The following is an 18,017-nucleotide window of genomic DNA, read 5'->3' on the forward strand; positions in this document are numbered from 1 at the left end:
TAGTTCTTACATAAGCCGCTGGCATTTGCTTGCAGAGTGATGTTTACAGAGGCCTAAATGGATCCAGGGCTCAACGTGAAGACAACGGTTATTGGCCAACAGTGGTTTGAGTGCTAGTAGTACTTTCACTTTGCTTCCGCTGTTGCCTGGCTGTGAACTCTGCCTCTGTGTCGGAGTGTGTTTACGAGCCAGGAGACCTTTGGACCGAGCTCGACACTGAACCAGCGCTCACCAGATGATTGCTGGGGTTGTTATTGAGGGAAGGCATGAGCAAAAACAGATGAGGACGTGTTGTGGTGCATCATTTACTCTGTTAATGCAGCGAGTGGAGCAGAGTAAAGAAAATAGTACACAGTGAAGACATCTGCATATGTGTTACACTCTGATATTATAGTAAACTTCTGTTTTTTATTCAGAGTAGGGAAAGAAACGCTCGGACATGGCAACCCTCCGGTGCTTTGTCTCTCTCCTTCCTGTTGCTGTAACTACGATAAAGACTCGCGTCGTTTCAGAGCTCGCTGGGATTATTACTTGTGCTCCTCTGGTTGGTTATCTACTTCTAAACTCTGTAGGTGCCTGATAAGTGTTTGTGTACTCAGTGTGTTGGTAGCTTGGCTCTCTTTGTGTGCCAAATACCAGTTTTCCATGTAGCGTGCCAAGGCAGTGTCATAACCGCCCAACCAATCCTCATTTCCTCATTCCTCTGTGCCTGAGGTCAATCCACAGAGAACGTATTATGGCATTGTTCTCGGATCACTGAGCAGGGGTCTGTCTGCGCCGCTCTCTCTGCCTTTTACGCAGGTATCCGACACTTGGCTGCGTGTTATTATTCCCTCAGTGTTTATTTAGATGTGTGCTAATGTTGCTGGCTGTTTCATCATGTTGCCATGTGAGCTCGGTCTGATCGGCGCTCGCTATGTGGCCTCCTCTCCTCGCAGGCAGAGTTTTGGTTACACAAACATGCGGCGCTGCTCGGCTGGCAAAAAGAGAAACAACAAAAAAACCATCCCATTGGTCGAGTTTAACCGTATTGGGTGGAGCTAAAGAAGCAGATCTTTAGAGGACAAGTTGTGTAGGGTTAAAGGACGAGGCCGGAGGTAGGGTTTAGTGTTCAGACTGATCACACGTTTGATTAAAAGAGGAAACATGAGGACGGATTGATCAGACTACAACAAAACATCACACACACCAATCAGGTAAAACTGTTTTCCCTTTAGTTTCAGGCCATTCATGCACTGATCAGCCATAACATTATGACCACCTTCCTAATATTGTGCAGGTGACTCATCAGAGAATGGACATGGGCCTTCTGAGGGTGTCCTGTTGTTAGTGGGGGGGGGGGGGTCTTTGAGGGGAGGGGCCTCTGTGGATCATCCCACAGATACTTGATCAGTTTTGGATCTAGTGAATCTGGAGGCCAGGTCAACACCTTGTGCTGTTCTTCATGTTTTTTTTTAGTTGTTCCTAAAGTGTTTTTGTGTGTGTGTCTGTGTCAGGCTGCATCCTGCTGGGGATGGCTGCTGCCATCAAGGAGTGTCATTGCTATGGGGTGGGGGTGCCTGGTCTGGTCTAGGTGGGTGCTACATGTCTAAGTAACATCCACACCAATGAATGCCAGGTCCAGAAGTTTCCCAGCAGAACACTGAACTGTCACAAGATGGTTTAAATGTTATTCACTTCTCCTGTCAGTGGTCATAATGTTGTGGCTGATTGGTGTATGTCTTTTAATTTCGTTTATCTCTTCTGTGTCGTCATACTTTTTTACGTCCAATCATCTTTCAGTCCTGACGTTGCTCTATTTGTCGTGTAAATCTTGCGATGCCTCAGATTTCAGAACATGTCGCGTATTTTATGAATTAATTTTTATTTTTCCTTTTTTTTAAACCGACTCCGTGTCACGTCTTCATCGTGAACTCACCGTCTCCGCCTCAAGACCTGAAGATGCCCTCAAACAAGCGCTCCGGTCGCTTTGAGTCACGTTCCAGCTCTAATCTGTTTATTACTGAGCTTCTTTTCTGTGTGTGACTCATTTTTGAAGATTAATATAATTAAAAGAAAACGAGCCGACAGTCGTGAGTCCAGGGCGTTAGAAGCTAACACATCATGGCCTCGATCCGTGAATGAAACACACAACCACCAGCTTTTCAGTCCTTTAAAAGTCCCTTTAAGGAGGAACCAGGGGCAGATTATGAATGGTAATGACTTCTGCTTTGTTTCATTCAAGGAAACATAACTAAATTTAACCTGTCAGCTCAGCACAAGCTAAAGGAGAGCTAAAGCCTTAACCAGAGAATATGAGCTCTAATCAGTTTGTCAGCTGGAGGTGAAGACGTTTCACGTTGGACGAGTGGTGAAGGAGTGATGACTCTGGACTTCATTCATCTGTCTAACATCTATTCTTTCTCCTTCCTCCATTTCTTACATATTTTATTTTATTTTTTCTAACTCCAGAGCCGTCTTGTGATAATAGTCACGGTGCTGAAATACCAAACGCTAGTCCAATTATTTATCAGTCTGTGCGTTCAAATGCCACGTGAACACTTTACCCCACAATAAAATGCAGCCCTTTATCTAGTTGCATGAAAGCTTTTTGCGTTTGCTATTTTAAATGCTCTTTGTTGCCTTTCTTGGGAACAGATATGTCCTACATTTGTGACAGCGGCGGCGGCGGCGGCAGCAGCATGTTCTTTTCATGTTGAATAAATGGGTGTATTAATAGAAAAACCAGGCAGCTAATGTGAGCAACAATAGCCGCCGCGGATAGACGGAGAATAAAAGAGCTCAAGCACAAAATGTAGAACGAAGACGTGTCACAAATTAAACAGAGGATTAGTTTTTGTTTTCTGTTAAAGGAGCTCAACGTCTGAGAAAGTTTTCTTTGCTGCCGCCACGTTTTATTCTCATACAGCTCAACGCTTTAACCTTCCTGTTGATCTGACCCGAATAATCATACACCGATCAGCCACAACATTATGACCACTGACAGGAGAAGTGAATAACATTTAAACCATCTTGTGACAGTTCAGTGTTCTGCTGGGAAACTTCTGGACCTGGCATTCATTGGTGTGGATGTTACTGAGACATGTAGCACCCACCTAGACCAGACCAGACCCCCCCACCCCATAGCAATGACACTCCTTGATGGCAGCAGCCATCCCCAGCAGGATGCAGCCTGACACAGACACACACACAAAAACACTTTAGGAACAACTAAAAAAAAAAAACATGAAGAACAGTACAAGGTGTTGACCTGGCCTCCAAATTCACTAGATCCCAAACTGATCAAGTATCTGTGGGATGATCCACAGAGGCCCCTCCCCTCAAAGACCCCCCACTAACAACAGGACACCCTCAGAAGGCCCATGTCCATTCTCTGATGAGTCACCACTGTGCAGTGCCTGGTCAGCTCGGCGCTTTTCCTGCAAGGAGGCAAACCTAAAAAGAAGTTTTATGTTCAGTTCAGTTCCATGAATTAATGTCTAAACAACGTCTTCAAACCACATCACAGTCAAATTAAAGATCTAATAGTTAATAATCAAACAGATTCAAACAAACGTCTCAAAAGAAACTCAAATCACTTCCTAATAGTAAATGGAGCGACTCTACAGTTAAACAGTCACGATGAAGAACTCCAGTTATTTATCATTCCAAACATTTAAGGATGAAATGTGTGACTGAGCTCATGGAAGAGGTTTAGAAAATAAAAACTTTTAAAGAAGTTGTTTCAGACTCCACTGATTATTTCCAGTTCCTCTTCTTTTACTTTTAAACAAGTCATCAGTTTCCTTTTTAACACAAATTGTCCAAAACCTGTATGTCCTTTTTGTTCCTCTGTCCGTCCTCGTCCTCGTCCATGTCGACGTGTCTGGTTTTCCTCGTTTGTTCTTCTTCTGTCTCGTTGACAAAGACTCGTCTGTAGTTCTCTCTGTTCTGTTCGGTTCTCTTTAACGCTGATGTTTAGGTTAAACTGTGTCTCATCTCTTTTTGTTTCTCCTCTCCAGGCTGAGAGACCGAGAGCTGCAGGGCTGCGACATGTGAAAAGATCTCGACCCCTTCACCCTCTCAGAACCTCAGGTGAGGAGCAGCCTCTTCCTCCTCCTCTTCCTCTTTTCTTTTCCTCTTCATCTCCTCTTTGTCAGTTGCTCAGATCTCAACTTGTACTTTCGCAGCAGAACTCGCTTAAACCGACGTTGTGACCGCGACCTGACACCCTCCTGCCTCGGGCATGCCTCAGGTAACGTAGGAACCCCCCCGCCGAGTCGTTCTCATCCATCACTTCTGCTTTGTTCTCCTCCTCCTCCTCCTCCTCCTCCTCCTCCTCCTCCTCCTCCTCGCCTCCATGCGGGGAGCTGCATCTCACTCTGTGTCTGTGCTTGTTTCCTGCCTTTCAGCCGGGTATGAATGGGATGGAGCCTGCATTTGGCGAGGCCTACGGGGGACACAGGGGTCTGCTGAGCCCCTACCCTCTGGCCATGTCGCCACAGCGGGGCAGGACCGAGTACGACCAGGTGGGACGAGTCTACGGCTTAGTGAGAGACTTGCTGAGCTCGAACAACCCTGAATATGTTCATCTTTTATCTGGAACAGTAGATTCACACACGTCGAGTGAAGCTTTTTATCGTGACTAAAGTTTAAAGAATAGATTTAACGATTCAAATCGATCTTCATCTGAAAAATTCTTGGATACGTTTTTAAACATACGCTCCGTTTCCTGCCTCGTTAGAAATCGTACTTTAAGACTGATAACAGGCAACAAGTCCTGTGATGATGTTAGTCCACGTGTGACGGAGATCAAGAACCCGACACAAGCTACGACTTAAAACATTATTATTTAATAAGACAAAACAGGATGGTCACTGTACTAGACAGTTAAGGCGTAGCCTGACGTCCTCCTCCCCAGATATGTGACTACACATCACGGCGACGCAGACCAAGAGCTGTGATTGGTCCTCTGGGTAGCAGCGTGTTTCTGCTTTAGTATTTCCAGCTGCTTCATTTTCTAATTGATTGTTTAGGGTCAATAAAGATGAAACACATGGAGGAAAGGTTAACTGAGGAGGTCCAGAGACACAAACGTTTATACGACTCGTGTTCGGCAAGATTTCTGCAAAAGTGAAGCAGGAAGTAGAAACAGAAATTAACCCCACTGTCTAAAACAGACGCAGCGCTGACTAGTGTTTGGGAGGAGTTGTTACAGAGCGAGTCAGACTGATGAGGTACAAGTAGAAATGACTCACGCCACCGTAGGCTACGTACGTAGGTTACAGCGTCTAGTCCCGTAGAGATATAAACTCGGCTTAAGATGTGAAACTAGAGGGAAAATATTGTTGAAATACCACAGATCTCTGGAACTGTTAGTTTTGTGAAAATCTCTTTCAGTAAAATCAAAATATTTCTGAATTAACTGATTAAATTGAAATCGTCTCAAGGAATCCGTAGTGATACCCAGTCCTGGTTAATACTAGGGTTCCAGGTCCAGATCAGATCCAGTGAGTTTGAAAGATCCGATAGCAATTCATAAAATCTTGATGATTATAATTTCTTTTAAATATGCACCATCCATCTCTTGCATCCTCTGGTTAATAATCTGTCTGCAGTCTCACAGGACTGTTTTTCTCACAACAAATCTCCAGAGACTGTGTAATGAGATTAGTCCAAAGAGCAGCATCGAGCCTGGGAGCTGATCGGATTTGTATATAGTCACTGTACAAACCCTGGTTTGGTGCATATATCTGCTCTTATCCTATATTTTATGTGAATAGATTGAGATTTCATTTTATTTTATTTTTATTTCACTTATTTAAGTTGTTTCTGTGCTAGAGAGCAAAGTTGCCGGAGTCAGATTCCTTGTATGTGCAGATACTTGGTCATTAAAGCTGATTCTGATTCTGATTCTTAAAAAGTACGACGATGGAGAAGAGCTGCACAAAATCAAAAGACACATGTGAAACTAGTAGATGGAGAAGATAAGGAACCACTGACGTTAGTTTGAGCTTTAAGTCAAATGGATTCGACACTGAAATATCTGTAAATGAATTGATGCTGGATCAGATTGAATCAGGACCAAGTGAATCAGAATCTAATCTGAAATCTGTAGCTCAGGAACTGCCAATAATTTCTAGTCCAGTGGATGTTTACCAGCTTCCAGACGCTGCCTACCTGGTTAGTTGATCACTGGGTCTAAATCCACTTTACTTTATTCCCCTGACAGAGAATCCGTGTTTATCTGAGTGTGTCTGATCCGTAGAAATGTTTCTGTTCTTTAATGTCGGTACATTCAGACCAGATTAACACCAGAATGACTCTTGTTTATATTTGGTTCCAGGTTACCCATATTTAAACACGTCTCTTCCCCGTTTTTAGAGCGTGCTCCTAATGCTGGGCTCCCCGGCATCGCCAAGGAAACGGCCCTTTGAGTTGCTAAGCGACCTGGTGGACGACGGCGGCTTTGGCGAGGACCTGCACCCGGAGCGCTGGGATGTGTCCGCGCTGGACGAGATGGCTCGCTACACCAAGCTGGGCCTCGGGGTCGGCGGGGAGCTGCTGGCCTGCTCCGAGGAGGCCGTCCTGATGGGCAGATGGGGGAGGAGCCGGGAGGAGGAGGAGCAGCAGCAGGAGGAGGAAGAGGAAGAGGAGGGGGATGAGGAGGAGCGGAGGAGGAGGAGGGGGGACAGGCACGCGGCCCCTCCTCTCCCCCAGGAAGTCCAGGGCACCGCTGCAGGCGAAGAGGAGGGGCGCATCTCCGTTGCCACGACAACCCAGAGCGAGTTAGCTGTTGCAGGAAGAGCATCCGGAGGAGGAGGACAGGATGGGGCGTTGTCAAGGCAGCGCACGGTGGAGGTGTATCAGGTGGCACAGGAGGAAGAGGAAGTGGTGGCAGCGGCGGCGGCGGCGGCGGGGGCGGGGCTGGCTCTGGAGCACTGCAGCGAGGAGCACAACTACTCCCTGAGCCAGGGGGGCGAGCCGGGGGGAGGGCCCGCTCACACCTCCCAGACTGAGGAGGTGCAGGTGGATGAGGCGCAGCAGGACGTGAGCGACGGGGTGGAGAGCCAGGCCAAGACGGAGCTGGAAGAAGAGGAGGAGGAGGAGGAGGAGGAGGAGGGGGAGGAAGAAGAGGAAGAAGAAGAAGAGGAAGAGGAGGAGGAGGAAGACGGAGAGGAGGGGGCTGAGGAGACGGCCGTGGAAGCTGAACTCTCGAGCTCCTCAGAAACTGAATGTGGTGAGTTCTGGCTTCAGTTTGTGTATCTGTTGGTGTGGGGGCGGGTTGGTGGTGGTGGTGGGGCTGGGGGGGGGGGGGGGTCTCAGCTCGTCCCAGCGCTGCCAGCAGCCCGTCGTCCCACACAGAAACCATTTTAATCTGTCTCCGGTCCAGACGAGACCTCAGGCCGCCTCGTCCGAGCTGAGGGACGTTAAATACCAAAGTTGCGGGTGTAATTCTCAGACGTCAGCGTAACTGTTCTGAAATGGATTTGAGCGTCTTCGTATTGAAATACCATCTGTCTCTGTCCAGCCTGTCTCTGTCTCTGTCTCAGGGCTGCGAGGTCTGAGCCGCTGTAGTTAATCATGTTTAACGGGGTATGAACGGAGATACAGGCTGGGACGGAGGAGCTGGATCAAACTGCAGCAGTCGGCTCAGGAAACAAGCTCAGACTAAATCAGCTGAAGACGTCTCATCCAAGCAGCTTCTTCAGATCCAGTCTGTCTTTGGTTGAGACGTCTTCAACGACCTCCACGTCCACGTGTCCTCGTCCCTGCTTGTTTACTGAGACCTTGATGACTGAGAACCGTCCCAGACAAAATCCCTCCTCGTTTCTCTGTGTTTAGATCTGTGTCATTGGGTGATTCAGAAGATCGTAAGAAGGTTTTAAGGTTGAACGTTTACCTTAATGTGCATGGATGTGCTTCATGAGAGTGTTTCCATATATTTTGATTCTGTCAGATTTTTTCTGATCTCTAAAGAGCCTCCACATGTGAATACTTCACATATAAACTTACTTACGCTGTAGGACGTCTCTGCAGTGGGACCAACCTGTATCAGGAACCATTTTTCACAGACCGCCGAGCACGGCGCTGAAGAGGCCGCCTGTTCTACTGTGACTGACATGGCTGCAGCATTTCTACCCTTTATTTCTGCTCTCTGAGCCGTAGAAGTAAAAATCTGGACAGTTTTTTTTTTCAAACCCTCTCTCTGCTCTGATTCTAAGTTCTTTTATTTCTAATTATAAAGTTTCCTCTGTAGAGCCCAGGGTTGTTTATTTTGTCCTCGCAAGCTGTTGCTGTCTAAATCTGGGGACGCTTGAAATTTAAAAACCCAAATCCTTTCTGTGTTGCCCACATTTGCTCCGTGTGAAATGAAGGGCAGCCGTTGTCGTTGAGGCCTCAGTATTTTATCTAAGAAGTTGGCAAACGATTATATTCATTTATTTTTAGATGCAGTTTAGTAAAAGTTTAATAGCTTTTGGTGTTTTATGTATTTTTTAGATCAGAATTTTATTCTTGCTAACGTGCAGAACTAATACGAACCATGACCTAAATATTTCTAAAATCCTCTAAAAGACCCAGAGATTAGACGCCTCCCACAGATCTCTATCAGTCTGATCATTTCCCGTTTCTCTGCCTATGGATTCGTCCAGGTCAGTCACTGTTGTGTTTTAGCTGAGAATTTGAAAAAAAAAAGGTCCCGTCATCCAGTGCTTCTAAAGATTAAATGAATAAATCATTCAAATTGCACCATCTGCTCCAGAAGTTACCCACTTCCTGCTTGACTCGTGTCCTCAGGTTGGACTCATTTAAATTAAAGCTGCACTATGTTCCTGAATCAGTTTGTTAATATTGTGGATGATGTCTTTGCAGAAACAGTTTGGGAAGAGTCCAGGCTTTTCATGTGTTTAGACTCTCTCTCTCTCTCTCTCTCTCTCTCTCTCTCTCTCTCTCTCTCTCTCTCTCTCTCTCTCTATATATATATATATATATATATATATATGAAAAGTTAAATAACCTTTGATGCATAATAATTCTACAGCATGATTTTATTCTTGGTAATGTGCAGGAGGAACATTAGGTACCATGACCTAAATATTTGTAAACGTCTCTAAAAGACCTCAGACCTGTAACAATGGGAAGAGCAGTGGAAAATGATTGGTCTTTTCATCCAGATGTTAATAATAAATAATAAATGGATAAATTCTTACATCTATATCAAAAACAACCCACTTCCTGCTTGTTTCCTCAGTTTGGACTCATTTAAATTAGAGCTGCACCAGCTCTTTAATGATGTGGATAACGTCTTTGCAGAAACACTTTTAACAGACGTTTCCTGAAGCTTGTTACCAGACGTGTATTGTAATCGTAGACTCTGTCAGGGTGCATTATGGGAAGTGTGTCTTGTGTTTTTATTGCTCTTTCTTTGTAAAGTCTCCCAAATATATACATCAGCAGGGTGCCACTTTAATTTGTTCCCTTTGTTCTTTTATGTTGTGTTAATTAACATCCCAGTGAACGGCGGTAAAGTGTTGTAATAAAACCATTAGCACATGAAAGCAGCTTAATCCCTCAGTAAACTCAGCTAAACTCCTCAAATGTGAGCTTTTATGTCCAGACTGGCTGACCTGAAAATCTGAGCGTGTCCCTTAGATAAGACGCGTGTAAACCGACTTCTCTTTCAGATGACCATCTGCTCCACGGCCTTTTGATCGTCCTCGCCTTAGATAAACAAATCTCGGGGCGTCTTGTTGCGCGGTAACGGAGAGGTCGCTGGCTGGCTCTCAGCGCCCGGTCTGGGTCATATTTCTGTCGTCACAAGGGACGCCGCTGTTGCTTTCCGCTGTCACGGTAGCGTTAGTGTGTTGATTCTTATTCACAGACAGGCTGGTCACAGACGTGGATGGAGGTGGAGTGAGTTCAGGAGGTTGTACAGACGTTTAATTTAGTGCAGAAGAGGCCGAGCTCAGACAAAGGCGTTCGCTGCAGACTGGGCCGACCCACATGATGTTACATAACGCACCTGTGTGTTAGTGTGTGTGTGCATGAAGCAGCCAACCCTGGCTAAGACCAAGACCTCACGGTTAATGGGTTCAACTGTGATTTAATCAAAATAAAAATGACAAATCTGATTACCGTTCTGTACACACACATAAACATACTGTTTGCTCTGGTGTCTGTGGAGCAGCGTCGTCCCCCTCTCTCCTCCTGCCGTATTATTTATGATGCCATTATTCATGGCTCTGCTCGCCCGAGGCTAATCTCCTGTGACGTGTTCTGTGCGAGGCGGCACATGTGCTGGCGGTGGCGGTGTATGGCATGGCTCTGTCATTAGGACGTACAGCATGTGTTTGTGGATTAGGGTTCGCAGCATGATCTCATAGCAGGCAAACGTAAAACATTAATACGTGTCAGTTATGATTAGGGTTCATTTGTCGTTTTAAGTTGCGCTGCTTTTCTCCTCTAATAAATATCTTATGTACGGCTGTCAGTGCTGGAGCAACGGATGAGATTCTGTTTTCTTTATTATACAAAACGTCCCGATGCGTCGACTCCATCCTTCATCAGGACCAGATTACTGGCTCTTGTTTTGTTTCCTGATGGCTGTTGTATTGCTTTGAATTTTTAAAGAACTGTGCAAAGAAGGTAAAGACGAGTACTTCTGAATCAGAGGGTGTTCAGTCATACAGTATACACCTATCAGCCATAACATTATGACCTCCCTTGTTGTGACTCATCAGAGAATGGACATGGGCCGTCTGAGGGTGTCCTGTTGTTAGTGGGGGGGTCTTTGAGGGGAGGGGCCTCTGTGGATCATCCCACAGATACTTGATCAGTTTGGGATCTAGTGAATTTGGAGGCCAGGTCAACACCTTGTGCTGTTCTTCATGTTTTTTTTTTTTAGTTGTTCCTAAAGTGTTTTTGTGTGTGTGTCTGTGTCAGGCTGCATCCTGCTGGGGATGGCTGCTGCCATCAAGGAGTGTCATTGCTATGGGGTGGGGGTGCCTGGTCTGGTCTAGGTGGGTGCTACATGTCTAAGTAACATCCACACCAATGAATGCCAGGTCCAGAAGTTTCCCAGCAGAACACTGAACTGTCACAAGATGGTTTAAATGTTATTCACTTCTCCTGTCAGTGGTCATAATGTTGTGGCGGATCGGTGTATACAGTACTTAGTCTCATGTAAGAGCAGAGATAAGAGCACATCAGAAGGAATTCACAGCAGCCAGAGGATAACATCTGGACTCTGAAGATAAAATAACAATCTCTCTCTCTCTCTCTCTTTTTCTGTGTTTGGTTTAGATGCTAAATGTTGTTTAATTGACAGTTTCCTTCCATGTTGGTTCTTTGTTCTTTGCATAAAAAAGTTGAACAGCTGTAAAGCCTCTACTACATTTGTGCTGTATGTGTTTGTTCCTCCAGAGGTGGAGGCGGAGCCAGTCAGGCAGCCCGGCGAGCGCCCATCGAAGCGTCGCTGTTTCTGGGAGTACAGACGCGCTCGGGAGTCGGCCACGAAGAAGAAGCTGGGCGGTGACGTCCACTGGTCTCTGTCCTGGAGCTCCAGCACTCTACCGAGCACGCTGTACCGCAGAGAGGGTAAGAATACTGCAACAAGACTCAAAGTAAACCAAGACAATCCAATCAAACACATGACAATCAGATATTATACTTAACAAATCAGAGTCCATGTGTCCAGAAGTGTCTCCATCAATGTAATGAGACTCAGGTGTGGTTCAGTTCCTGGTTTAGTTTCAATAAATCAGGGATTTGTCTCAGTCTGATCTTCACAACACATGTTTGTGGACAAAGGAGCTTTCTGAGGAGCTCAGAGAAAGAGTTGTTGTTGCTCATCAGGCTGGAAAAGGTTCCAGAACCATCTCTAAAGAGTTTGGAACCCACAAATAATCCACAGTCAGACAGATTGAAGACGACTGTTCCCCTCCACAGGAGTGGTCCACCAACAAAGATCACTCCATAATAGTCTGAGAGGTCCCAAAGGAACCCAGGGGAACTTCTAAGCAGCTAAAGGCCTCTCTCTCATTGGCTGATGTTAATGTTGATGAATCCACTGAACAACCATGGTGTGATGGACAAAGACACTGCTCTCCAAGAAGAACATTTCTAAACATCATGTGGACAAGACAGAAGACTATTGGGACAATGTTTAGTGGACAGATGAGACCAAAGTAGAATAGTTTGGTTTAAATGAGATGAACCAACACTGCATCATTCCAGCATCAGAACCTCATCCCTCCATCAAACATGGGGGTGCTAATGTCCTGGTTTGGGCCTGTTCTGCTGCATCTGGACCAGGACGGCTTGTCCTCATTGATGGACCAATGAATTCTGAATTCTACCAGTGAACTCTAAAAGAAAATGTCAGGACATCTGTCCATGAGCTGAATGTGAAGAGAAACTGAGTCATGCAGCAAGACAACGAGAACCAAGAACACAAGTGGTTCTACAAAAGAACGGTTAAAGAAGAACAAGATGAATGTTTAGGAACGGCCAAGTCAAAGTCCTGACCTTAAGCCAGTAGAAATGTTGTGGAAGGACCTGAAGCAAGCAGTTGATGTGAGGAAACCCACCAACATCTCAGAACTGAAGTGGTTCTGTTCTGAGGAATGGGCTAAAATTCCTCCAAACTGCTGTAGACCACTGATCAGCAGTTACCAGAAACATTTAGTTACAAGGAGGTCACAGCAGATACTGGACACAAGGAGGACATGATATGAACACATGACCAATGTTCTTTAATAAATAAATCAATACACAGTATAATATTAAATCTTCATTTGATTGATTGGGTTCTCTACTTTTCGATGATGTTTTGAGTCATTTTTATGCAGAAATGTATAAAATTCAGATCAGCTGTGGCTCTGTAGACCATTAAGAAACCAATCATGAACATTGTGTTTCATGTATAAACGATAAATTGGTAAATTGTGGATCTTGACTATATTGTTTTTAAGAATAACCTGTGTTGATATGATTATTTTTGGATTCAGACGTTTGAATCTGTGATAAACTAATCAGATAAATTCCATCCTAACGACGGATACGTGAACTGAGTCGTGCGTAGACTGAGCAGCCTTGTAGCAGCAGCAGCAGTCATTCACGCTGCAGCTGGATGTGGCCCAGTTCCTTTGTCTCATGTGACATAAATCAGATCAGGGCCCTCAGGCATGTGCCCTACATACAACTTTTATTTCAAAATGTGAATTTTTCAGCGTTCCTCTGACAAGTTAATCTGGTGTCAGGAACGTTTTGTGGCTGTGCAGCAGTTTGGCAGCGTTTCCTGTCTGGAGCCAGAGTCAAATCACAAACCTGTGTCTCACTAACATTTAGTACTGTATACACTGCAGTACATTCTGTGTATTTTACTGTGTGTTATATTGTTATACTCCAAACGTTAGCCAGTTGCATCCTCTAATATCTGAGTTTTCAACATTTTTCACATTTCTTTTCTTAATTTAAGCTTAAAGGCCTTGAAGAATGTGAACATATCTGTTGTTTATTTCCATTTATATTTATTTAAAACCAGCCTACTTCAGCATAGTGTCACCATATGATCATACTTACACACAGTACTTTATATCCCACTGTGAAATGATGGTGAAGTGTGATCAGGTGGGTGGTGGAAGTGTGTAATGGATCTGTGCATCACTATTATATATTATTTAATTAAAATCTTGGCTTTAGGATCGGCTGCTTCTTTAAAACAACAAACAATGCATCTATTTATAACATAGTTTATATTTGCTTTTAGTTTTAGTCTGAATCCTTAATCACATAAAGATCTGAGCTTCTCTGCTCATGTGACATGTATGATGATGTCGTTCTTGTTCCTCTTCTGCCAATCATCACGTAAAGCCCCGCCCACACCATTTGATTGGCCCGGCAGATCTTTGCCGGAGCCTAATCCGTTCCCAAAGGAGAGCTTCCAGGCTGGTAGCAAATCATTCCCTTCCTCCAGCTTTAGAGCTAAGCTAGGCTAACAAGTAGGCTAACAAGTCCTGAACTCATTTCTGTAGATTGAACAGAAATGCACATATCCTGTCCCACTCTTAAATCCTTCTGGGAAGGAGTTTAAAGTATTATCAGTGAAGTCTAGCAGTATCTGGGTAATATGGAGACAGAACTGTCAAAAAATAGACAGATACCTCCTAAATATCTTCACGGCAGTCGACAACAAAAGCCTCAACAAGAAGATGAACCAACACAGAAGCTCCCACGGTTAATCTTCTTTCCTTTGTTGTTCTGAGTGAACACAAATTAAGTCTAACTCATCCAGGCCGAGTAGCACCAGTGTTGATAGAAGAAATTGTTATAATCTGCAGTGGATCTGATAATCTGTTGTTGTCAGAAGTCGGTCTGTGCACCACTGTTATATACTGTATTTGTAGATTTGGTGCGAAAACAAGATCTGAGCGTTGTTGGCATAGAGTTAGACTTGCAGACACATCGGAGGGTTTTATATTCTACCGTTCTTTGTTCAGGTAAAAAGGGGCGACGCAAAGCACGCAAAACGGACGCCAGCGACCTGACCCCCAACCCCCAGAAGCTCCACAACATCGGGGAGCAGCTGCAGAAGCTCAACGCCGCCATCGATGGCATGGGCCCGGTCAACGACCTGCCGGCTGTGGCCCGAGCCCGGTCGCGCAAGGAGAAGAACAAGCTGGCCTCCAGGTACCAGATGCTTTTTAATGCCCTCCTGCACCTTCTGCACCCCCCCCCCCCCCCACCCCCAAACACTCGGTCCGTATCCACTTATCGGCCGTGAGTGGGGGATTCTGAGAGCTTTTCAGTGTTTGTAAATTGTTGGCGGAAGAGAGCGAGTCCTGCAGGGTGTGTGCAGTCTTTAGCTTCGTCTAGATTGCCTTTCAAGTATGTTGTGCACTTAACGGTTGACCTTCTAATGCTGTTTCTGGAGGACATGGACGAGAAGAGAATACACAAAGAGAGAACATCTTATCTGTGTTGAGTTGAAGGCGTAGAGAATGAAAGAATGGGAATCTGATCTCGTTTCCACGGCCTTGACGCGTTCTCTCCGAGTGGAACACGACGTTCAGTTCAGCAGACGACATGTTTGTGAATAAACTGCCATAATAAGCTTTCACATATTGCAAAATTTACTTCTGCAGACGTTTAAAATCTGCCCCTGAACACGACACACAGAGCATGAATTATTAAAAAAGGTAGGACTGGATGAGTGGGTTTTATTTTCTGGTCTTTATAAGATTAACGTTGCTGTGACAGAATAAATGAAGGAAGGAGGAAAGGCCAGCAGAGGAAAGCCAACGGAGCAGGATGAAAAGCTGAATAGAAGGAAATCAAGCAGCATCGAGGAGGTGGATGGGGAGGGAACGACGGGTCACGTAGAGTTCATGTGTGCAGGGAGGGAGGGGGGAGTGCTTCCAAATCAGGACATTATTACTGGCAGTTTAAAGAGGACGGAGACCCTGGGAATATGTTGTTCTTCCAAACATATATTAAAACACGACACAAACACTCCGACCAATAGAAGCTGGACAGCAGAGCAGAGTGAAGCTCATTGTGACGGAGCAGTGTGTGTTTCTTTTCCTCTTCCAGCTGTAACGTGTCTGAGTTCATGGTTTAATTCACTATTCAGGAATTTCATCTGAAGATTTACTGTTGTACATTATCATAGTTGAGGCAGCCTGACTCCAGGTCAGTGGGATCATTGGGACCGACTCCAGACCTTCCCTCTCATTCTTTCGTCCCATTATGTCCAAACCGTCGACGTTTCCCGGGTCGTCCCGGCGGCACGGGGGGAAAAAAACGCTCGTTTAGTTTGATTACGCTCGACTGGACGCTCTCCAGCGCTGACCCACTGACCAGGACTGACGGGAATACGCCGCCATCTTGGAGAGCTGAGCTCACTGTCCTCCTCTGAGGACGTTTATTAGCTTGACCTCTGGGTCTGAAGGTCGTCCTCCTCATGTGTGAAGGTCGTTATTAATAAACACGTCTGGTTTTCTGCATTTTATTACTTATCTAGACGACTGTTTAAAAAAAATCATATTATATGAGAAATGTGTTTTATTCAAACTGAATGCAACATCATGTAAACTTAAGACATCATCAGTAAATTTGCGACTTGTAATAGGATAAAACTTGGTACTGATAAAGGTCAGAGGTCATCTTTACTGGTCTACAAAAACACGTCATTAAACTCCTTCACTGTTCATGAGTCAGGAGTCACTGGTGTCACTGCATGGCCAGACTCGTCATGTGGATTTTATTTTGGTGGGGAAAAAAAAGAAACTCTGCACACAATCGTACAGTCCTTCAGCCAATCAGAGCCATTTGTTGTAAACAAATTTAACTCCACGGCGCTCAGGTGACGGGTACTTTGTTGTTCCTCTTCTGCCAGTGTCACGTAAAGACCAAACCAGTTCCCAACAGAGAGACTCCAGATCAACAGACCTCCACAAAAAAAACATCTTGGCAGGGACAGGTTGTCCTCCAGCGTTTAGCTAACCCTACAGAGTCGGAATCACATGACTGATTTAAGACGACGTAGTAGCTAGACACAGTCTCACTGAGTCTTTGTTTCAACTTGTGTAGAAAGTGCTAACTTCAAACTATAAACCAGTTTCTAAATTGTGTTGATAGATCAAGTAAAACTAGACTCATTATAAATAATTTACGTCATGATTTTTCATGATTACTGTCGTCATGTTTGGTGCAGGAAGAAACGGTGAAAAAAAAAACAACGCCCTCTTTCCTGTTGGTGGAAAAATGCATCACGTCAACCAATCAGAAAATGATATAGCAATGGTTGCTGAGGAAGAGGGAAACGTGGGAGTGACGCTGTATACAATCTATGGAGAGATGATGGTGAAAGAGAGAAGCTTGAGATTTGAGAGATTTGTGACGTTTAGACGTTACTGATTGTGACGTCTGAGAGTTTTGTAAATAGTTGTAAATAACTTTGTTGTTTGCTAAATTTGTACATAAGCTTTTAAAATGTACAGTTAAGATTTACATTCTAAATTATAAAAATGGTTCATTAAACATGTTTGTGGTTTTCACAGTGAAAAATCTAAGATTTTCTTACGAGGATTTTATGTTTTTAGTTGGTTTTAGGTCCAAAGTGTTAATACAGTTTGTCAGAATGAAAAAATAACTTTACAGTCACACACGAGAGGTTGTGATGAAGAGAATGACACCAGGACAAGGAGAGGTAAAACCAAAAGTAGTCAATAACGGTCAAATACTGTAGACCTCAGAGGGCTAAGCTAGGCTAATACGTCCTGAACCAGTCTCTTTACAGAATACTTGTACAGTTTATTGATGACGTTTCATACAAGTAGCTTGTTGGTTGGAGGAGCTGAGGTTTGACTCAGAGCATCAGTTCAGACTTGTACATCAACAAACCTCAGTCATACCAGTTTCTGATCTAAAGCTCAGCTTCACCACCGGTCGTTTACAACTGAAGAAACTCTACAAGGCCAGCTGCTCTTGTTTCAGCTTTGTTTTTTAGGATTTACCATGACCTTCACAAACACACAAGAGACTAGTGTATGTGTGTGTGTTTTATAATTCATCTCCTCTCTGGGCTGGGTAACACCAGTGTCAACAGCAGGAATCACTATAATCTGCAGATTTGCTCACAGATGCAGTGACAGCGAAAAAAGTCCTAATCCCCGACATGTTGGTGTATTTCTTCTAAATTTAAGAATAAAATCAGCAGAGGTGAAGTTTAGCATCGTGGCTTATGTTCCATTATTTTCTTAAAGGCTCAGTAACAGCTCATCATTTCCAAACATACAGTTAGACCAGAAGCTTTAAACAGTCTCTGGTGTCTTTTCATTCCGTGCACCAATTAAATCTCTTTGCAGCAGCTGTGGGTAGTCCATCACACTGAACAGCATGACTTCTCTGGGTCTATTTTTGGATATGCATCTAAAATAGTGACTCTATAATCACATTTACAAATCTATGAACCTGTAGTGCACGTTGGAGCATCCTCAGGTCTTCCTCAGTATCCTCGCTGCACTAATTAGTAG

The 18,017-nt window shown here is 44.5% G+C and overlaps 1 protein-coding gene across 1 annotated transcript in view; it reads left to right on the plus strand.

Moving 5' to 3' along the window:
- The window catches only part of LOC311505382 (uncharacterized protein), a 33,910-nt gene that overhangs the window by 2,648 nt on the left and 13,245 nt on the right, over nt 1–18,017 (plus strand). The window contains exons 2-7 of the mRNA XM_084568929.1: nt 4,002–4,074; nt 4,170–4,234; nt 4,392–4,508; nt 6,364–7,219; nt 11,404–11,577; nt 14,481–14,670. Coding sequence (XP_084425055.1) covers nt 4,226–4,234; nt 4,392–4,508; nt 6,364–7,219; nt 11,404–11,577; nt 14,481–14,670 — 1,346 coding nt within the window. The 5' untranslated portion in view covers nt 4,002–4,074; nt 4,170–4,225. The remainder of the gene's footprint in view (nt 1–4,001; nt 4,075–4,169; nt 4,235–4,391; nt 4,509–6,363; nt 7,220–11,403; nt 11,578–14,480; nt 14,671–18,017) is intronic.

Source organism: Chelon labrosus (genome assembly GCF_963514085.1).
Source record: "Chelon labrosus genome assembly, chromosome: 2".
Taxonomy (NCBI): Eukaryota; Metazoa; Chordata; class Actinopteri; order Mugiliformes; family Mugilidae; genus Chelon; species Chelon labrosus.